Consider the following 19,877-nt stretch of genomic DNA (forward strand, 5'->3'; position numbering starts at 1 on the left):
TATAATTTAGTTCGAGAATGAGTCACTGTATTTTCGAGTGGACAATAAATTTTTCGGTCGGAGATGCCCTAACAATTCCCAACTCACGTAGAAATTATTATGTAGGGTTAACGGACGCCGTCCGGAGGCAAATCAGTACATGCCACATCATCATTTTATTATATGCCGGATGACATGGCGCATCTTAATTCGCCTACAGCCAATCCGGTGGCCGCACTTAACAAGATGCAAAACCACCTAAGTAAATTTACACAAAGCAAATCATAATCTCCATACATCTAAATATCATTAATCCCAATTTGTTACAAAAATAACATTGGAATGAAGAAAATAACAAAAAAATAAGGTAATTAGATAAATTTGAGAAACTCCAGATATATATTAGAAAAAAAAAAAGAAATAGAAGAGACAGAAACCATAACTCAATTTATTTATTACACCACAAAGTTCCCTAAAGAGAAAAATTTATAGAAATACCAAGACTTCATAAACCTATGAATTACCTATGAATTACAATAACTCGCAGCTTGTTAATCTAACCCTAATCTGCCGATTACATTTATTAACCCTAACAAAATTTGTTCAATTCATGAATCAAACAAAGCTCATGCATTGTGAAATATTTCTTTAAATACCCTCTTCATGATATTACATACCTCAAATTTGGATAATTTAGCTGCATATAGCAAATCCAATCTGCCATTAAACCAAAATGCTTTACTCATCTTCCTGGTTATGTCTTCTTTCCAGGTCACACTCGAAACACCTGTAAAGTAAGGTTTTGTTTGGGACGGCTTTCTAAATGATTTCTAAAAGAGCTTTTTAGTTCAAAACTTTATTAAACTGCCAGTTTTGGAACTAGAAAATGGCTTTAAAAAACAGTAAGAAACCCGTCCCAAACAAAGTCTAAGCAAGATGACAATATAAAGCGAATTTGCGTTCCTCTTTACCATTACACTGAAGCATTTTCTTCAATTTCATTGTGAAGATGACTTTTTCACTCCATTCTGTAATTATGCTGGAAGTAGAAAATATCTTAGTGGCAGTAAAGCTTAATTACTGAATCAGCACCGGCAGTAAACAACCAGGGTTGCCTTGGGTGAAATTTGCAATCCAATACTCCTGCATTCGTATGAAAGCTATAGATCAGGCAACCACTCATATTATTATTTATAAGCACTTGACTGAAAGATAAATGGTGTTTTTATGAAAATATGAAGAGTTAGAAACTGAAAAGATTTAATAATCAAACAAATTTGCAAGCATATTTAGTATAAAATGCAGTTAATAACAAAATAATTTAATCATCAAACAAAATTTTAAAACATATGATATTGTTTTATGTATTTTAGATGAGTACTGAAATTTTATTTAATTGTGAAAATTAAATTCTACAAACTTACAATAAGTACAATTAAACTCGGATGAATTTTAAGGGGCAATTTGGTAGCAAGATTTAAGTCAGATTTGAGGTGGATTTGAGCGAAATCCAGCCAAACGGCCTAAAATGCAAAATCAAATATCATGGCAAATGAAAGCCACCATAGACGGAAAATTCCACCTTTTCCTGCTAAATCCCGGATTTCCGAAATCCTATTTTTTGCCGGATTTACGAAATTCATTAGCTTTAGAGGAAGAGTCCGCTCATTAAATCCGCTCTATAGTCAAACACTTACACTGAATTTAATAGGATTTATCATGAATGTTACCAAACAGTTTTCAGGATTTCTGAAATCCAAATTTAGAGGATTTACGAAATCCTACTTTAAATCAAATCCTGGGTGCTACCAAATAGCACCTAAGGGTCATCTTTTCTAATCACATTAAGAATCATTAATGAAGTTGTATCTTCAATTAATCATATTTAGTAAATATGGCTAATGAACATTTCTGCTCTTAGGAGTGACTATTTTCCTCATTTTGTATAAAATCTTCAAACTCAGTATCATATCATTGATTATAGTTAAATCAATTTTAGTGATGATTGGCAATTCATTAAATATGAAATAATCATGGGACGGAAAATAGAAGCCTTCTTAATATTATAATTTTTTGCATATATTTCACCAATTAAAATTTTCTTAATACCAGGCAATCGGAGCAATCCATCATAAAAGTTCGTTGAATCCATTATGTCAATTAAACTATTTAAAAATTTATTGAAATTCATCATACCAACTTGACCTTGCTTTTAATATATCAAAATCTAGGACTGTATATAAATTATTCTACTTAAAAACGGAGAATATATATATGGACTTTTCTTAGAAGAAGAATGAAAATTCTCCTCCCAATCATCTTGACCCTTAATTGTGATTTACAACATAAGAATCGCAAGTGAAATTAGTTCAATAAGCCATGCAATTTGACCCCAACCCATTTGAAAGTCTCTACATTCAGAAATCCAAATTAAGTTATACGCAATTGGGGCCTCCCATCGTGAAAATTTTGATCCATTTAGTTGATAAAATGAGGATCAAACTAATTTAAAATTTTTAAAATCATGAATGACACTAAATTTAAAGATGTCAAAGAGTAGCCAATCAAAATAAACCTTTGCAGGAGAAAGATACTGAAGGAAAATGAGCTTCTCCTTCTATAAAGATAGTAATCGCTCCTCACTCTCACTACGACTGACATTTCCACATCAACCTGAACATTAACTTACAAAAAAATTATTAAAATACATGCAAAATACTTACTAATCAAAACCAATTTGACTAAACAATTTGCTTTTGTTTGACATTTTTCTAAACTGAATTATTTGGTTTGGTTAGAGTTAGAATTTTGTCACTGAATAAACCAAATTAAATCGATCAGATATATTATATGAAAGAAAACATGTATATTTTCATATGCTAACAACTAATTCTTATTATCATTTAATTAAGGGTATAGTGAAGCCGTAAACCTTAGTTATTTAGGCTTTAAATCCATTCTTCGCTCATTTTATTCTTCATAAGTAATACCTGGACTATAATAAAAACATCTCGAGCTTAACCACTCATCATTACAACTTGCACCATTATCTCAATCTTTTCTTGCAAACAAATCCTTTTTCACTGGAAGTGATACCGATAGAGATCTATAAGTTTATGCTCATCGAAATTGTCAAGCACTTAAAAAATTGTAAAGCACATTAGTTTTGTTATTTAATAATTCTTTTATTTGTATTTTTCAATTTAAATTTATTTGAAACATGCTCGTGATGATATGATTAACGAAAACATGATGGTTTGGTTTAATTTATATATATATATATATATATATATATATTTTTTTTTTTTTTTTTTTTTTTTTTTTTTCATTTGGAATAGTTTTTTTAATGTTTTTATTTTTTTTTTATATATTTTTTATATTTTTAATTTTTTTTTTTTTTTTTTTTTTTTTTTTGCTAAGGTTATAGTTAGTTGAAGTATTATTCCTTCTACCAGCATTTTGTTATTGTCGATTTTGATTATTGATGGTTTATGATGGATATCTATGGTTGTGGCACTATTCCTAAAAACAAGTTTTAAATTTTTTATCCACTCAAGTATTCATGCTGCCATCCTGTGGATTTATTATGCTCACCACGTTGTTGTTCTCAAGATAATTTAAGCAACTATAATTGAATTTTTGGTTAGAAATTGATTACAAGAAATAGAGACAACCGAATATGGATGCAAGGTTTATAGACAGAATTCTGAGAAATTTAAAAACTTTGGTTTGATAAAATTCTATACGCTCTTATAACTTGTATATGCTTATTTAATGTTGAATTCTTTGTAAAGTGGTAAAAATGCGATTGGTAATTTAAAGGGAAGTTGCCTTTTTAAACCAAGGTGAGGTCTGAGTTTGCTACTTTGCTCCTTTTGGTTTAATTCTTAACTAATTCAATTTCAACACTATAATTTGATTAGTATGAGAGTGTGACTATTTTATGTCAAAAAAAAGCAAGTACAATTGACTTTTCTAACTACTCATAAGTCTAGCTCCCATCTTTGACAAGATTGTGATTTTTTAATATTAAGAAAATTTTCAAATTTAGAAAATAAACAAATTATCATTAAAAAAAATGATTTCTCATATTTTTCCAGTTTACATCAAAAGGAGGCATTGATTGTTTTAATTGGGGGTCTATTAAATTATGAATTCTCAATTCAGTTCGTGTGAATTTTATTTATCACAACATCTAGTGGGGGAAGATCTGTCTGCATCCAATACCGTGACATGTAGTTAGCTGGTGGGTTTCTTTTTAAATCATGCACTATCTCTATTGCTGATTTACAACCTGAAAGTGTTATACTAATGATGCATTGATACTCTAAGAATCTTTCATTTCCTGATGATATATCAAAGACCTTTATTGAAGAAGAGCTAATTCAGCATTTACTCAATACCCGCTGCTTCACCAATTTGCTGGTAATCACATTTTAACAGTTGCAAAATATCATTTTGTCTTAATATTTTATCACAATTCCCTCTAAAGATTTCTTTTCTGAGAAAGTAGTCGTCTCAAATCCTAAATAGTAATGATGTTTATAAAACAAAGAGAAATAAATTGAAACCGAAAGAGAAAATCATTAAGATTATGTTTCTAAGTCAAAAATCAATCCTTAACAGAACTGGACATGATAGTTTGGTATGGTTTGGTTAATCATAATGGTGAATTGATTTTGGTTTCAGAGTTGGTTAATAGGTTTGGTTTGATTTGGTTAGGTTTAAAATATTGATTGGTCTAGAACCACCCGAATAATGCAAACCCACAAAATAGATATCCTTTAATAAGCAAAAGTACATCGTCAAAAGAATGCTTACCTCCATATTTTGAGCTAGCATGACCACGGAGAATTTCCAAAGGGACAATAAGAGGATTCTGGTTAAGATCTGAATAAACCATTCCATGAAACACATATGCTGTGCAATCTTCAGAACTCGAGGCAAACAGAGGGTATGAACGATGAAAGGCAACATTTGTTATATCCTTTGGGTGCGTTCTGCAAATATTCAGAATAAAATATGAAACAACAGAAACAGGAAGCTATAAATGAAATCATTAATGCTAGAGAGCTATTCATGAAAGAAATGAGACAAATTGAAATTTGCATGCTTTTTATTTTGGTTTTAATCCCTATAGTTAAACAAGATCAACCAAAGGACTACTAGCTGCAATAAAAATAGTGGCCTATTAGTTGCAAGCAAGTAGTTTTCATATAACCTCAACCTATCCAAAGAATTCAACAATTTGCTTAAATGGTCAACAAAATAGATCATCAAACCATAGTTAATAGCAAACTTTTGAACATCAAATCTTATGTATACTTATTGTTGGGTTGTTAGAAGAATCAAGAGATTTGTTTATTAATTGAAATATAGAGAGAATCATGTGAAATATAAATTAGAAAAGGTAATACAAAACATGTGAAATATATAAAAGATTAATAGAAGTAAAGACTTTTTGTAAGCCTCGTCTCTATAAGAGGAGATAAACTCTCCTAAAATGCCTTAAATTGTGCATGAGATCACGGATTAAAATCCTAAAATAGATGAAGAAGAATTCACAATAAGAACATTATTCACAACACGAAATATCTTATATGAATCAAAATTCTGATAGTTAATGAGAAATTAAAAACTACTAAGAAGCTAGCAAACTGCTAGCAGACTAAAAAACTACAAACAAAAAAATTTAATAACATTAATTAGAGCAATCTTAATTAAATATTAAAATCTTTAAACATTTATGATAACTCTAATATTCATGTTAAACAAAGCCTAAGAAAAATCAGAATTTATGTTTGCATCAATCCCCCTATTTGCAAAATGCTCTTACCCCAAAGAGTGCTATTGATAATATACTTATATACCCGAGGTTAAAAATCATGCTCCATCAGATATAGATCATCGAGATGATACTTCTAAAGGACTAAAAGACAAAAAGATCTTGAAGAAATACGAGCAAACTCATCCAAAAGTAGTGTAAGAATCATATGCATTGAATCGTCGAACAAAATTGAACCATGATATTGTATATGCCTTCAAAGAAGTTGATTTAAATCCCTCTAGTAGAAGATTAGATGCACTGTAGAAGAAAATGGATTGCCTGGAAAGAAATTTACAGTTGATTTATAAAAAACACTTAATTCTTTTTTCTTCTTCTCGTTCCCTTTTCATCTTAGGATTTTTCTCTGGTTTATCTTTATAGCAAGATAAGGTTAGTCAAAATAGTAGTTTGAGAGGTTTAAATTTTGAAGTTTTATTGCTAGTTTGATGGAAGAAATCTAAATCTAGGAGACTTTTGTGATAAGATAAAGAATTGCATTTTTTTATCACTTTTATTTTAATCAAATACAACAAGCTAAACTAAATTCGCTCCATCCTTTCTATTGGGACATCAAAATATAAAGAAAATAAACTAATTAAATTTACTGATTATTTCTATTATTCTTAACTAACTACATAGGCTATTCTTTTAATTATGCTTATTTAGTTACTTCTTTTGTTGCTGCCTATCATCATCACCACCATCAACAATAACTTTAAACCAACTATTTGAGGTAGGCCACATGAATCCTCATTTTCATTCATTCTTCCAATTGGTTGAGAGTGTTATGATATTCTATCTGTCTACACATTTCCACACCTCTATTAGAATATCAACAGGTCCAATAGCTCCATCGTAATTGCAAGCAATAAAGCAGATTATTAATTGAATGTAATCATAGAAGAAAATGCTATAGATGCAATCTAAAAAGTGCAAACATCATGATTCATCGTATCACAATGTTAGCATGCAACTTAAGGAAGACAACGTTATCATATAAAAAACATGTTCATAAAATAAATTCAAAATAATGCGAGTAGCATTTTCTCATGACCTTCAAGACAGATGGTAGAGGAAATGAAGCTAAATTTGGCAAATTTATGTGGACAGCAACTTCAAAATGAAGAACACGCATCAATATGAACAAATATGAACTTAATTTGGTTTCCAAAATCCAATATCTAAACCAAACAAAAAATAAGCCAGTTCATGCAATACATGAAATTTAAACTGCACCAAAAGTATCAATCAGTTTTACTTTTAGATTTAATATTCTGGGAACAACAAAACAAAATCAATCCAAATCAGCCTTCACTGAACATTAGTAAACTGGTAAAGCAGTGAGGTATTAATCAAACATTCAAAAAATTTAACCATCTGCATCATTTCCTCTATCGCTCAGCACCCAAATATAGCTTTTTGATATCTCAAAAAATCTAGCAATTTAAGCCAAGAAGAAGGCAAAACAAATAAATCGAATAATTAGAGGCCATGAAAAACAGAACATTTTCCTAATAATCATGGTAAATTCGAAAGATGCATATGGATCATAAATTACGAGTATAAACAAGGTGCACCAAAGGCTCTACATACTTCAAGATTTTGTAGGGTCGAGAGGAGAGATCCATGTCAAACCAACACATCTTTCCCTCCTTGCTTCCAACAATGAGATTATCACCTAGAACAAAAAATAAGATTACCAAGTTGAATTTGTAGAATTTATATATAGTTATGCATACACATACATACTTACGTACATATTATTATTATATATATATAAACTTTCAAACTCCATACAATTAGTTTTTTATATTATTATGTTTATATATAAGATCAAGGTCATTGATGTAGATCTATAGTTTAATAACTTGGTAATCTAATTAGATCGTTTTTTTAAGACACATGACAATTAATCAAAATTGATGATAAAGTGACGGGTGATGCTACTCAATCAAAGCACCACTTCTCTTTATTTATATCTTTTTTTTAATCAAATCTAGTGAATTTGTCCTTGATGCCATTCCATACATTTTCAAAAAGAAAAACCACTTGATTAGGATATTCCAACAAATTTATAACCATCTAGCTCACTATCAAGACCCTCCATTAGAGTATTATCTTTGCATGTTTGATGCATAGCTAAATCAATTTTGAAATTTCATGGAATTTGATTTCCCGCCATTCTTATAGTTTTGATTAGGATGAACTATTTTGGCTTAACCAACGGGACGTTCGAAGACTAAAAAACAAGAAAAAAATAATAATAATATGGAAAGAGCTCCAACCAAAGAAAAAAATACTAGAATAGCATATGTGTATGAAAGAAAGAGAGGGTGTGTGTATGTGTGTATGTGTGTATGTTCTAAAGTAGATGAACATCATGTACCGCCAGGATGAACTGCAACAGATGATACTTCCTGCAATCCGGTCTCAAGCTTATTAATTAGCTTTGATTTCAGAAGATCATAAATACGGATATGATTCTTTGTGGAGATAAAGAAAATCGATCTTGTAGGATGGAAAACAGCTGAAACTGCAAGTCCCCGCAGCTTCTTGAAAGGATTATGTGTTTGCTTTTTAGAAAGTTGGTGCAACAATACAGCTTTTGTATCACGTGAACACTGGGTTAAGGTTTACATCAAGAGCAGAAAGATATCCAAAAGTATTTCTTCTAAAAAAGCACGCAAATCAATATTTGTCTGAATGGTCTTGGCACTCAAACACAAAAATGTAGCTATAGAATACATCAAGCCTCTCAGGGAGGCTTTTAAAAAACTCCCAGTTTGAATTATTACATGCAACACTAAAGGAACAAGCCAATAGTCCAAACATTACATTTAACAAACTTTACATTTCAGCAATTATATTTAATTTAAGCATTTCTTCTATAGAAAATAAAATATGATAATTTATTCAATTACAAGTTCAACATGCATCATCTGTGTTACAGCTAGGAACCTCATGAATCACCATCTTCTTTGGAAATCAAAATATAAGTAGAACTACTCCCATCAACAACCCAAGGATATCTCTTGGCATGATCGTTGGAAAATATGATATAAGCCTACTACGCTTTTGAAAACGCTCTCACAATGTTCATAAGACCAAAAATTGGTAAATTGTCTAAAAATTTAAACTTTTCAAGCCATCAATAAAAGAACATGATTCATTTAGAGCAGCGCATGTATGAAAAGAAAATTGGCAAATGGGTAAAAAAAAGACGTCCTAAGGATATCTTTTGGCATGACCGTCGTGAAATAGTCTCCTTTTCGATGCCACTCAACATTGGCTACTGCCTACAAAGAAAAACAAAAGAAGAAATGATGTTTATTTTACATGTAAGCATCATCAAATACAAATAATAAAAATAGGGGGAAAAACATAACTAAATCTACCTTAGTATGCTTAAGACGGATGCCACCGTACATTTCTTCTCTGGCCCAGCTCACAAGATCTGTATAACACCTCAAGTCATCAGTAGTGAGCCAAATGATATTCAGTAGATCTAAACTGTTCAAAGATAATGAGAATCACAGACCTCTATCATCCGTTGATGCCGATTCCTCCACATGGAGAAGTTCAGTAATTCTATGCTGCTCTTCAGCATCTCCAAGCCCTGTGTCCAAAAGAAGCACATCATGCCCCCTGCAGAGTATTTTAAAAATGATTACAAGAATGTAGGTCTAGTTTCATAAAAGTAAAGCACTCAAAGAGACACATTAACTTACGCCGATGCTGCCAAAATAGGAAGCTGAGGCAAAGGATTCCATGCAACATGATTTACAGGTTGGCCAACTTCCCAAACTTTAAGGCAGCGACCGGTTTCAACCTCCCAAAGCCGTATGGTTCCATCGGTCGAACCTTAATGAAAGAACACCAAAAGTGAAAATGCACATGCATGAAATGAAAGTAAACATCATTACAAACAATAGAGACAACTAAACACGAACCAGATGCTAACCACTGCCCTGATATTTCAACTGAAACTGATTTTACAGGACCACTGTGACCTAAATATTCAAGATAGCATTTCGATGGATAAGGCTTCAGATCTTTCCTGCTTGGTAGCTTTGGTTTCAAAGATTCAGGATCAATATTAATCTGCAAAATAAAAGCTCACTTTACATTCCTGTAAGAATCTCTTCCAAAACTGCAAGAATTATGAAAAGAAAAAAGTTAATCAGAATTCACTAAGCAGATTGATGAACTCTCTAAATTACTCGTTTCTTTCTTGTTCTAGGGCACAAGTATAAATCTAAGCAACGATCAAATCCTTCTTTAAGAGCATTCTCATAAGCAGGCACATTCCTAAGAGACTCGTATCTGTTAAAAATGAATCACACAGATTAGCATGTTCTGCTCTAGCATTGAAGAAGTTATATTAGCCCATGCAAAGAAGAAAGCTGATGAATACCTCTTAGGAATAAACTTGGGACGATCTTCCTCATACATCAGTTGGTACGAGTTTATCTCCTCTTGAGTAGGGATGTACTCTAATGATGGATTATATGATTCCTCATGGCCTGGGAATGAAGAACATTAAACAAAATTTGATTTACTACAGTTCTGTCCATTAAAAGGCCCAAAAAGAAACCAATGTCATATTTTCATTTGTTTATGAATGTCTTAATATACTTTATAAAATTACCTGCGAGCTTGGGTTTGGGTGCAGGAATATATTTCAAACCTTGCCTCTTACTTTCAGCAGAAGTAGAATCATCTCCCCACAACAAATAATGGCGGGGCTCCTCCTCTGGTTTTTCAAACTTGATCCAACCTTTACGAATTGCTCTAATATATTTAACAACCTTCATGAAACCACAGAAAAAACTAAAAAGCTGTTTTAAATCTTTCCTACTCAAGAAAAAAATGGTACTTGGTCATCGATTTTCAACACGTTTTGTGAGCAAGAAATCTGTATAATTAATAAATCAACTAATTATGCTAAAAGAGTCGAGGAAAAGAATATCCACAACTAAGCTTCTAAAAAAGGAATACAGATAATCACAACCGAATAGCAGATTTCAATCAACAATTTACAAGTCAATTCACAAGTTGACAATCACTTGATCAAAAGTTTTACAATGCAAATATGCTCCCACTTTAGGAATTGCACTTTTAATTGATAAACGTTTGAAGATAGTCTATATATTCTAGCGGTGTCAACGAGCTTATTTAGTAAACATCTTAGAAGTTATATTCAGCGTCCTTAGATTGAATCCCACCTACATTAAATTTGTGATTCAACACTCAACTTTTCCAAAAAAAAGTGTACACATGTAGAGTAATGAATTGAGGAACCAATAGTTAGGTTCAAAATAAGAGAATTATCCAACAGGGTATCGAGGCAAAGATTTAAGAGATTATAAGCTATTACAACACAAAACATCAAATGTGCTTTGTAAGAATGATCAGTCAATGGCTACTGAAGACAATGACAAAGAAGTCAGGACAAGACCAATGGTGATTCAAGCATATTATTTGATTCATCAATTCAAGGAAAAAATCATGTAATATCGCTAGAAAAAAGCTCTAAATGACAAAGACATGGAAAACAGATGAGAGAATACCAACAAATACCCACGCAGTTAATCAACCAACAATGCTGATAGGAAATACTTAGATCCAAGTATTCCTATCGCTCCACGTGAAGAAAACAACAAGAAAGTTGCTGTTTTCTACAGGAAATCAGCCCCAAACGTATGAAGCCTAACAAATGCATCTAACACATCAGGAATGGCATGGATGGTTCAGTCAAGGTAATGAAAAACACATGCCCGAATTCATTAAATAATGATCAAATGTAGCTTAAAGTGACAGAATTTACCAATTTTCCAAATGCCATAACAAATAGCAAAATTTTGATAAGTAAAAGTTGAAATAAGAAAGATAAACTCTCTAATACTAATCCTATCTAAATATAAATTAATATTTTCTTTAAGCTAAAACATTTATAAAAACAGAACGCTGCCAGAAAAACCTCAAGTTTTAAATAGGAGCTGTCCCCCACCAGTTACCACCCGAAAATCAGCAGCTACGTGACATGATAGTCCGAACATCTTCTAGGCCCGAGAGATATGTAGCCTGGGGGGTTGGGGGCTTAATATTTACATAGCTCAAACCAGCCACGTCAAGCCAAAATTTCAGTTTCAAACACAAATTTCGAGTCACAGTACATTCTACACTGAACAAAATGTGCAAATAAATGAACTCAAAACCTATTCTACATCAACAGAGCACCCATTTTATGTTTAAATAACCAAAAAAGTAATCATTTTCACAAAGAAGAGCAATAATCTCAACAGAAAACACATCTCCAGCTGGAAGCGTTTAGAACTTAAGGAGAATAGGTACACCATCACTCTTTGCATTTCCCTTTTTTTTGCCAATCATCCTATTAATCTTATCTTTGTAACTTAAAAATACTTATTTTATCTGCAACCTCATTTCATTGTTGCTGTTCTAATCAGCTTCACTCTCATTGCTGCATTGTAGGACCCTTAAATTGAAATATGCTACCCTTTTCTTGCACTTTTCAGAGCCACAAGCGATTCTCCTCATTTTCAATTCTCTCTCTCCTCTCCATGGTGTTCTCATTTTGAACTATAACATAAATCTTTTTGACCTGCTGATTGAAGTCAAATTCCACTGAATAATTGGACCATATGCTTCGCAAGAACTAAGCACTAATTTGGAATTCACTAGGATCATATCAGTACACCGTAATAGTATAAAAAAAATTTGGACCAAAATGAGTAGAGAAATTTTGAAATCATAGGATTAATGCTTTATATTTTTTTGTTATACATTCATTAGTTGGAAAAAAAGTAACTAATGCCAAAGGAAAACATGTTGAAGAGTACCCCTGTATTAACGGTAGACCATATAATCATTTGGGTTGTTCGTATGCACTTAGATTTCTTCTGGTTAACTAGACTGCCCGAAATCCTTGCATACAAAATAGTGACACCTAGAACAACTATTGTGTGGGAAAAACACTCAACTGGACTACTAAAGCCACAATAGGTTACCACATACAAAATGGATTGGATTTAGAGCATGTACATAATACATATCTCTAAATACCCAGTCCAAGGACCCAAGAGCGCCTACAGTGTTGTTAGGCTGTCAAGCAAATCTCTATTACTAAAACTTCATCTAATTTTCCAGGCATGGTCATGGTAATAACATTTTTTACAAAATCGAATGTATTATAAGTTTAACACCAAGCAGCATTTGGTTATTTTGTTTCAGGCAACTATACTGCCAATTTGAAAAGCAACAAACTATATGTACAGCTAAGCTGAAGAATCATCAGAAACTATAATAAACAAGCATAACAAAATGATAGACATTTCTCCCACAAAAGCAAGCTGTAAATAGGAATTACAATAAATTGCAAACAATCTTCAAACCAGGAATGTGAATTTCAACATTTTTTGTTCACGATTCACGAATATAAAGAAAACAGCCAAAAACGTTATTCATGAGAAACTTTGAGCGTATGAGATAGACTCAAGAACAATCCCACATGAGACATGACAAACCATAGAACTATTTGCTTCCATCTGAAGTAATGCAACCAAACAAGAGTCCCGGCCACGGTTTTGACTAGAAACCGTAAAATAATACCATGCAAATGATCAAACATCCATTAACGTGAACCAAGGATTTCAACAAACAATCATCCTGTCCAAAAACTTTTAGGGTCAATATAATTAAATTTATTCATAAATTGCATGGAAGAATGAATCAATTATAACCTTATTGATACATACTTCGACCAGTTGTCTAACACCTAAAGGCATGGTTGCACAAGTATTAAAATAAAAGAACTAATGTTAAAGAATAAAGATGACGATATAATAATGTGTAGTCCTAGATCTAACAAACTGAGATTCAAAGTAACTAGAATTGATGCATCATCTTAGAGAAAAAAAAAAGAAAAACAAATGTAAGCCTCACTTCAGTTCGCTAGAATCTCCCCACCATGGATTTAAAGGAATGTTAGTTAACCTAGTCAAACAACACTTTCAACCAGTTCTTTTTGACAAAAATCCGCTATTGGACGCTTATCCCATATTTATAAAGCTAAATGTAGCTAATAAATAGCAACCTACTAATCCTTTATCTTCACCAAAGCTTAAATTCGGACATCATATGACACATTGAGCCAAGATTACAACAATAGAAGTGTCCATAGCTTGCAAGAGATGCATTGAGCAGGAGAGAACTTAAGGCAGGCTATTGAACTTTCAAAAAGAGTTTTTAAATATTTGCTTGCTGCAGAAATTTACACCATGGATAGCTATCTTACCACAAACAATGAGGAAAAGCTTGACAGTTGGATTTTAGATAAGCTAAGCTAATGCTCAATTCTTCTTGTCAAAGTTTTCATTGAAACATCTTCAATTTAAATTCAGGATGACAAAGAAAAAAGTGACCCTAGCTCTGCATAAGATGAGTAGGAAAACCAAAAAATGTAAACAGAACGTCAAAAAGAATAGCTGCCTTTACATTATTTAATCCTTTGTTCAGAAAATTCCCTCAGTTCTGCATTAAATGAATTCCAAAATGAGATACTGTTCTACCTTCACTAAAGTTCCTCTAGATCTTGGTCTAACATAAAAAAACTCCAATTACAGCCATTATAAATCGAAAAATCTTTGAATGCGAGCAGACAGATGTATTAGAAAAGAATAAAATGATAATCAAAATATGATGTACCATTTAGATAAAAACAATGATGCTTAAGATGAAACAGGTTTTTCTACGTTAGGGGGACAAAAAAATGAACTATTCTAAAGCAGGGTAATCAAATTAGAGAACAGGAGCTGAGGAGTCCTTTAGGTGTCATTAGAAATGATGATAATTAGTGCCAAAATAACCAAAATTTGAAAGGAAAAAAAAAAGAGAATTTGTTCCATTTGAATCATGAACGTGCAAAACTCAAATTACTACATAAAAATGGCTTTGGCAACAACAGCTTCCATTAAAAGAGTAGGTAGTATTTAATAAAAAAAGGTTACATAAGTGAAAGATAGTGAAGTCCCAAACAAATTTAAAAAAAAAATAGTAGTCACTATACAAATGAAAACTTACTGATTGCTGAAGCTTACATACAAATAATACAAAAACCTAGGAGGCCATACCTTTTTGTGTTCCCACTTGGAAGGAATAAAACGCCTCTTTGGTTCGGGTGCATTAGAGAGTGGATGTCCTTTGTCCTCCCAGTCAAACCAATCAACGTATGGCTGAAAGAATAATATGTTTGTCACCACAAAATCATGGATTTTCTTACTAACAACATTAAGCTTATTCAGTTTAGCATGTGGAGCCTTTCCTATATAAGGATAAAATTGAAGTGAACTACTAATATACTTAAAAACTTGAAATGGGATGTAGCTGTGTGTACAAACCGCATAGGGATCCACTTCAGTATGAGGGGTGCTACCCTGCAACAAGCGTTTGATAAGCTTCATCTCCTTCTTTGTCAATTCTACTTCTTCATCATTGTATTCATCATAAATTTTCCTCCTATTTTTAAACAAAAAAATAAGATTAAAGAAGGGGAAACTATATCCTGTATATTAATCTAAATAGCCAGTACACTATAAACAATATTTCAAGTTGTTCTAAACATAATGAACAATTGAAGAAATAAGTAGCATCAAAATTAATTTTTAAGGAAAATTTTAAAAAACTGACATGTTAACTTTTTTTTTGGTGGGGTTTGGGTTGGGGAGGGGGGGGGGGACCAAAAAGGTCCATTAGTTAAAATGGTTAATAATATAAGCATAGTTCTTCGACAGAATTCAGGACATCTAACAAAAACTGAGATGTATTTAATCAATATTTTCTTCATAACTCCAATTCAGCTGATGTGCAACCTACCTTTCAAGTGATCTGAGGTTATCTAGGTGATAAGTCCTGTGCAAGTAAGCCATACACCTTAAGATTTATCAATCATAGTTATGTGGTTTTATATGTAAAAGAGGAAAAGCCAGAAAGGAAAAGATGAAGGACAAAGCTAACGAAGTTAAAGATTACATGCAAATCTTGAAAAGAAATGTTATGTGTTATGGTATTCATATCAATCCTTTCCCTGAGAAACCAACAAAAAGAATTAAAAAAACACATTAATATATAAATGTGTTATGCTTATCATGGCAAAAACTGATACACAACTAACCCTGAGAGTGAAGCAATGCTAAAGAATAGTTAAAATCAAGTTCATGAATACATCCAGCAGAACTGGACGAATGATGTTCTAAGAATCTGAGCACAGCGAAGTTTAGCAGCAAAATAACTTAAACTGTATCTTCAAAGATTGTTGGGAGCATGGGCGGAACCACTACAAGCTTAGGGGGGGCAATTGCCCCCCCTAAAAAAAAAAAAAAAATTATAGTAGAGTAAAAAAAATTTTTTGCAAAAAATTTTTTGCCCCCCCCCCTCAAAATTGAAGCTGGTTCCGCCCCTTTGGGAGGTTATGATTACAAATGCTAGACAATCCCATGGAAGGCATACTTGATGTGATTTATTTCAAGGGTTCAAGGATATGTTAGACCGGTCCAGGGTGGACCACGGCTCATGTATACACCAGGCAGAACAAGGGTTCCGCCCAGTAGGGGGCCGGATTCTGTGGTGGGGCCAAGCAGTCAATTAAACATTAATTAAGGATGGGTTTGGGAGGAAAAATTCAAAAGGGGCTGTTTAGGGATTAGGTAATTATGTTTTGCTTTAAGTAGATTTTTCTCCCTAAGGTTAAGGTTATGTTCTGGATTTGAAGAACCTGTATTTCTCTTAGAGTTTGCTTGGGCCCTAGTCGCCAGCTAGGGATTCGGAGAGCCGGATCTTCCTATCGAATTGAAGATCCATTGTATCTTGTTTTTTTTTTTCTCCCATATTTCAGTAATTATCAACTTTTCCTGATGATTTGCTACCAATTTCCCGAAAAGTTCTGTTTCTTCTTGCTGAAATTCCAAATTTAAGGAAAGAATTGTTCAATTTTTGCAAATATTTCCTATCAAATTGATATTAGAGCGCTTTCTTGGACGGAAAAAAAAGTTATTTTCGTTGTTTTTGCGATTGGAGCCTACATCCAATTAATGGAAGCAAAGAAGATGGAAGCATTGGAGAGCGAGATGGAACAACTCAAGGTTGGAGTAGAGGAAAAATATTATGGGGTGAGAGGGAAGACTCTCAGTCATCGAGAACCGCTTTGGAAACTTTGAAGAGATGATGATAAAGACGCTCGAGATTCAATTGAAAGCATCACCAGCAATTTCTTAGGTGGAACCACGAGGAAAGGATATCCAAGAGGACGACGATGAATTGGAGAGTGTTAACCATCAAAGATCGTCACATGGGGCCCAGTTGGTGGGCGGATTGAGGTATTCCGAGGGTAGGACAGCAAGGAGGGAAGCCGAGCCCTTCGGAAGACTACCCGGGCATGGGGAGAGATGGAATGGAGAAGGGCATGGTTGGGGGGGAGCCATGGGGGTCAAAGTCAACCAAGAGAGGAATGAAGGAAATCACACCACCACTACATCAGAGGAATCAATGGAGGAAGGAACCATGGGAGTATGGATGCAAGAGCAATGAGGCTAAAAATGTTGGCCTTTGAAGAGGATGATGCTCAGGATTGGGTGTACTGGACGGAACGTTACTTTGCCACCAACGAGCTAATTGAGGGGAAAAACTCATGGCGGCGGGTCTATGTTTGGAAGAGAAAGCCCTAGTCTAGTTCCAAAGGAGGGAGGTTAGGTATATGATCTACTCATGAGGAGAATTTAAGGAGTGCTAGTTGAAACATTCCCGAGCCATTTGGGAAGGAGACATCCACAAGCAATTCTATACCCTAACTCAAGAGGGGACAATTATGGAATACCGGGAGAAGTTTGAGGTACTGTCGGGGAGACAGGGGAATCTCTAAGGAAGGATTAGAGAGGAATTTCATGAAGGGCTTAGGGAGGACATACGGCAGAACTCAGAGTACTGAGGGCCTGAGGCCTAGGGGCTTGAGGGACATAATGGAGCTGGCTCAGAGCAATGAGGAAAAAATGTAAGAGGGAGAATGCCAGCACAAGCAACAACATGGGAGGGCCCTATCGAAGTACCCCTAGAACTCTAGCTAGGGGTGATAACGAGAGGAGTCGAGCTCGAGTTAGGGGGTGTTCAAGCTCGACTCGTGAGTCCAATACCAGGCTTAAACTCGAGCTCGACTCATGACAATGAAACAGGCTCATTGAGTAGCTCAAGTTTGCCCGCCGTTTGAATTTGTGAGCCTCCGGCATCTTTCGCAACAGTCGCGTCCGTGGTTACGTACTCCCGTCGGACGGTCTTCCGCATGCGACCACCTCAAATGAACGGTTTTTCGCACGCGCATGTCGGAGGTCTTCCGCACACGCACGTCGGACGAACTGCTCAAAACCTCGAACTGTAGAACCTGTTATTTTTCGCAGGCAGCAAGTACAGACCGCCTCAAGCCACGTGATCTCCTCGAGCATTGTGAAGCTGACCGCCTCGAATTCGAGCAAGATTAGGCATGATTGCAGAAAGATTAAAACATTTAGTTTAATTTTTATGCGGGATTAGGCAAGTAACGCAGGTTCAAATTTAATAAATAAAATAAAAGTATTTTAAAAATATTAATATTGAATCGAGCCAGCTTGCGAGCCGAGTCTCAATCAAGCTCGAGTTTGAGCTCGATAAGCTTGGCTCGCGAGCCATAAACGAGTCGAGCTCGAGCCGGTTCGGCTCACTTACACCCCTAACTCTAGCACCCATAACACAAATAATATCCTTCCAGAGAGTTCCTGGGCATAGGTGTACGAACCGAACTCTTCAGGTTCTCACCATATGTGATGACAAGGAACTTGAGAAGGGAGGTGGGAGTGAGACATCGGAGGAAGAAAAACTGCATTTATACATGGTTGAGGTCTCCTTGAACTCAATGGTGGGATTCACTATGAAAGTGAGAGGAGCAATAGCAGACAAGTAGGTGGTGGTCCTAATAGACTGCGGGGCTACCCACAATTTCATCACCAACCAGGTCGCAAACCAATTGGGGATGAACTGTTGGACACAGGGTGTTATGTGGTGATGATGGGGACTGGAAAGATGGAGACAGGTAGAGGGGTGTATAGGTGAGTGGTCTTGACCATGCAGTGGATTCATGTGAGGGAGGATTTTCTCCCATTGGAGCTGGGGAGCACTGATGTCATCTTGGGGATAAGATGAGATAACTGTAGATCTTGGAGGATACCGAGGTGAATTTGATGCGGACATCAGACCCTTAATGTTCCATCAGGGACGTGGCCGATGATCGACGGCAATGATGACGCCTTTTTTTTATTTCAATTATATGTGATGTATTTATTTATTTTCTGTCTTTTTCCATTTATGCCCTTGCTTAAGAGATTAGTTCTTTGTAAGTCCCGAGGGCATTGTTGTCTTTTATTTTTTCCTTCTTGTATTTGTCTATTTAAATCCCTCTTCTTCTTGGAGAAGGACTAATGAAGATTATTATGAAAATTTCTGTGTTTTACTATTGTGAGAGTTTGAGAGTTCTTGGAGAGAGCTTTGAGAAAGTCCCTTGGTGAAGGGCAACGCAATACCCACCAACCTTGGAAGCGTCCGGGTTCGTGGTTCTCTTTTCCCTATCTTCTTCTTTCACCCTTACTCCCACATCCTTTTCATCCCCTAGCTTCCCCACTTCATATCCAACCTCCACCAAAATTATCAAAACCCGACGGCAAGCAATCAACCCACCCATTCCCTTCCTCTTGCCGCCGCCCCCACCAAGCCCCCTTTTCCGTTGTGATGATGATCTCAATCATCATGTTATCTTCCAATTTTAGTTGGGCTTGAGAGGGAAAATTGTAGTCAATTTGAAATTCAAATTTTAAATTTCAAAACTTTCCAATTTTGGAAATTTTTATTTAGGAAAGTTTTATTCATGACTTCAATTTAAATTTCAAACAAATTGGATGTTATAATAATTTTCCTAATCCACAATCCCTCTTTGGAAACTCCCCAAACCTTTCCCAAATCCCCTCCCTCTCTCTCT

At 34.4% G+C, this 19,877-nt stretch overlaps 1 protein-coding gene across 2 annotated transcripts in view; it reads right to left on the reverse strand.

The window, feature by feature from the left end:
- Nucleotides 1-392: 392 nt before the first annotated feature.
- The window catches only part of LOC110105380 (ribosome biogenesis protein BOP1 homolog), a 27,381-nt gene continuing 7,896 nt past the window's right edge, over nucleotides 393-19,877 (reverse strand). Inside the window, exons 5-19 of one of the 2 annotated variants that reach the window (XR_002304138.2) lie at nucleotides 15,226-15,343; nucleotides 14,959-15,060; nucleotides 10,455-10,614; nucleotides 10,221-10,329; nucleotides 10,027-10,129; nucleotides 9,757-9,907; nucleotides 9,535-9,667; nucleotides 9,345-9,451; nucleotides 9,202-9,260; nucleotides 9,042-9,102; nucleotides 8,193-8,420; nucleotides 7,400-7,484; nucleotides 4,801-4,979; nucleotides 951-1,122; nucleotides 393-766 (exon numbers count right to left, since the gene is read on the reverse strand). Coding sequence is in view for 1 of the 2 variants with exons in the window: in XM_020834854.2 (XP_020690513.1) it covers nucleotides 1,037-1,122; nucleotides 4,801-4,979; nucleotides 7,400-7,484; nucleotides 8,193-8,420; nucleotides 9,042-9,102; nucleotides 9,202-9,260; nucleotides 9,345-9,451; nucleotides 9,535-9,667; nucleotides 9,757-9,907; nucleotides 10,027-10,129; nucleotides 10,221-10,329; nucleotides 10,455-10,614; nucleotides 14,959-15,060; nucleotides 15,226-15,343 (1,681 nt within the window). In the remaining variant the exon portion in view is untranslated. Of the gene's footprint in view, nucleotides 1,123-4,800; nucleotides 4,980-7,399; nucleotides 7,485-8,192; nucleotides 8,421-9,041; nucleotides 9,103-9,201; nucleotides 9,261-9,344; nucleotides 9,452-9,534; nucleotides 9,668-9,756; nucleotides 9,908-10,026; nucleotides 10,130-10,220; nucleotides 10,330-10,454; nucleotides 10,615-14,958; nucleotides 15,061-15,225; nucleotides 15,344-19,877 lie in introns of both variants that reach the window. The other variant, XM_020834854.2, reaches the window with a different exon arrangement.

The sequence above is a fragment of the Dendrobium catenatum genome, unplaced genomic scaffold (genome assembly GCF_001605985.2).
Source record: "Dendrobium catenatum unplaced genomic scaffold, ASM160598v2 fragScaff_scaffold_1013, whole genome shotgun sequence".
Classification (NCBI taxonomy): Eukaryota; Viridiplantae; Streptophyta; class Magnoliopsida; order Asparagales; family Orchidaceae; genus Dendrobium; species Dendrobium catenatum.